Source organism: Fomitiporia mediterranea, assembly GCF_000271605.1.
Source record: "Fomitiporia mediterranea MF3/22 unplaced genomic scaffold FOMMEscaffold_10, whole genome shotgun sequence".
Classification (NCBI taxonomy): Eukaryota; Fungi; Basidiomycota; class Agaricomycetes; order Hymenochaetales; family Hymenochaetaceae; genus Fomitiporia; species Fomitiporia mediterranea.
Genome location: NW_006760395.1, coordinates 2,910,323 through 2,913,549, shown reverse-complemented (window position 1 = coordinate 2,913,549; position 3,227 = coordinate 2,910,323). Strand labels below are relative to the sequence as shown.

General features: G+C 36.2%; 1 protein-coding gene across 1 annotated transcript; it reads right to left on the bottom strand.

The window, feature by feature from the left end:
• Positions 1 to 664: 664 nt before the first annotated feature.
• On the bottom strand, positions 665 to 880 carry FOMMEDRAFT_92555 (uncharacterized protein; the record flags this gene model as incomplete). The annotated part of the gene is made up of 1 exon (XM_007269669.1): positions 665 to 880. A coding segment is annotated over one exon (216 nt), but the record flags the coding sequence as incomplete, so codon positions are not given.
• Positions 881 to 3,227: the final 2,347 nt, after the last annotated feature.

The following is a 3,227-nucleotide window of genomic DNA, read 5'->3' as shown; positions in this document are numbered from 1 at the left end:
AAGAATAAGATTGAGAGGAACATAGTAGACACTATCAACACAGTCAAGAACAAAATTCATGTAGAGGGGCCATTAGATAGTATTGACACAGTAAAGAATAAGATTGAGTGGAATGCTGCAGACACAATTGGCACAGTCAAGAATAAGATTCAAGAGGGAGCTGTGAGATACTATTAACACAGTGAAGAATAAAATTTAAGACATACTAGTCAATACTAGCATGTTTCCAGCAGTTCTCTATTGTATGTTGCTTGACTTCAATCCATGCATTTCTAGCCATGAGCATAGCTTCAAGAAGATTAATTTTATAGATTTCCATCTTGCCTGCCTCATCAAGATCAACTGTATGCCAGCAAAAATCACACTGGTACAGAGCTTTGAAAGTGCAAATGATCCTAGTATTAAGAGGCTGGATGAACAATGTTATGTTAGGAGCAAAAAACTCAACCTGAATATTTGTTGGCTGATATGGGACCTTATGAGCCAAGAAGTTATTGAGGAGAAGGAGAACATGATGTCCTTCTCTCCTCATATCAAGGTCGAAAGTTTGTAACCATCTGTAGAATACATCAGTCTATATCTAATGATGAAATGAAAGGAACGTTCATTGTATGTTGACACAAGAAATTCGTGTTGGTAACATGCAAGCTGTAAACAAAACTACTTACTCTTGGAAGAGTACTACTGTCATCCAGGCAGACTGATTAGCATGGTAATAAAATCCTCTTTCTTCTGGGTGTTGAGGCTTGAAACACCAAGGCATGCAAGACTTGCTAATAAAAAAGGGCTTCCTTTTTTCTGAGCTGTCTGCATTACAACATAGACCAATAGTGATTCTGAACTGACTATTCTTTCTCCCACTCATCTGGCGTGATGCAAGTCCTCAATCTGGTGGTGCACTACTACAAAGTCAAATTACAATTTCGAAAAAAAGATGATAAGAACTTACTATACAAAGAGACTGGTTTTGTCAAAATTGAACTGGTCCTCAGGTTAGTATTGCTTAAGGATCTTAGAAATCCAGGCCCTTTCCTCTACAGCCTTTTCTTGATCAACAGACACTGCCTCTCTGTGTTGCTGAATACTTCTGATACCCCAACTAAAAATATAAATAAGGTAAGTATATTTGAGGTTGAATCTTTGGATACAATTGACACAGTGAAGAATAAGATCTAAAAGGACTTATGTTTGTGTAAAGGATTGTACCCAGCTGTGGCTGGTCAATCACTCTTCTTCTGGTACATTGAATTCATCTTCAAACCGAGTGTGTTTCTCAACAAGCATTGCACCAGTTACAAGCTTGTTTTGAGCTTCCATAGAGTGCTGCCACATTACTAATGCTTGCTCAACAGCAGGGTTTGCAACAATACAAGGCTGCTTGCTTGAAAGACCAGTAGGATTTTGTTTTGCACAAGCTTCAAGCTCTTCACAGCAAGCAATATTTTGACAGAGAGAGGATTGGGTAAAGTAGAGAGCACAAGAATAGTGAGTACTAAAGTATTTAACAATTTCTTCCTGAGAAAGATTTGGATGCTCATCTCAGAAGTTCAGAACCTTAAGCCAGTCAGCACAGGTGTGATGAACTCTCCTCTGCACTACCTGAGCTAAAGTCTTCACTTTCTTAGATGTTGATCCAGACTTGGTAATAGGACCAGGTTTTTTTCTGTAAGAACTTTTCCTCATCTGCTTCAACTTTCCAGCAGCCATAAGTAATGTTCAAACTGGTTTCAGTACCTACAGACTGTCATTATATATGTTTTTCTAATTAATTTTTTAAATTTTGAGTGTTGGCTATCTCAGTCAGGTGGCAGCATGGAGCCACTGTAAGTATTGAAACTGTCAATCAGAAACACATAGAATGTATTGAAGAGTGCTATTATAAGTACATCAAACTTCGGATGCAAATCACACCTTAGAAAGTCATCTAAACATCTATATTTGCTCACTTTTTTGCATAATTTTCTCACAGAATTTGATGCATTATACAATGTTCAATATTTTGCATATTTTCCTTTCCCCAAGTCAGGGCAAAGCCAAATGCAATGCATTATTGAATATATGCATAAACATAATATACAATAAGACAATTTCAACTGTAGTTTAAAAAGTAAAACCAAATTATATTATAAGCCTAACAGGGTGATTGTTAACAATATTAATATATGTAATCATATATTATCTTACTAAACGTATTGTAATTAACTTACAAGTACAATGCATTACTTTTATGACTATTATAATCAATCAACTATTGTTACAAATAACTTATAATATAATTTTAGCATATTATAATAAGAGTTAAGTGCTTGTATCTCACATGTAATATTGTAATAATACTATTAGTAAGCTAACTTGCTCTAAAACATGTTTGTAGTTTAATAGAAACTTTGTATATTTCTTACAGTTATGTGCAATCATTATAATTACATTACAAGTAAAATATAAGTATTATTTTAGAATGTAATGCTTATGAAATCATTTTATTAGATTACTTTTGCTGTCATTAAATACATTTGTTGCGACTCTTTCATGATGTCAGCAGTAATGATAGTGTTACTGGTTGATGCTGCCTCTGTAAGCATTCTGCATCACCACCTCGAAATCAGCAAAATCCTCCATCTCCACTTCGTGCACGCTACTGTGCGTTGTGTGCGTGTTTCCGAAGCGAAGAGACGCTCACAGCTCTTACAGTAGAGCATGATACCTAAGCTGTTACGTGATCTGCACATGCAAGGCAAGATGGAGACATTAGACAACTCAACCACGCGTTGCATCCTGAATCAAGCAGGTGATGGATATTATTGTTGCGAGAGTATTCCCTCATAGGTGACTGGGGTCATAGTGCCAGCGTCTTGACATTCCCACTTTATATCCAATTATGATCCGTCAATTATACCTTCATTCTCGGATCTTGTATCTTGTATTTCAGATCTGTATACTTTTCTTTTGTCTGTATCTCTTACTTGTTTGCTTTGCATGGTATTCAAAATTTATGTTGATAAGCCATTCCATAAGTGTAGAGCCAAAATAAACAATGATAAAGGTAACCATATTGCACGCACACCTATGGTTTCCTTTATCGTTATTTATTTTGACTCCAAAGTCCGACTCGTTACTCCTCGCAAGTTTTGAAATTCATTTGTCAGCTCCCATCAGATCACACACCTCATTTCACAGCTCCCATCAAATCATGTGCTCTATCTCACAAGTCCGATCATTTATGCTGA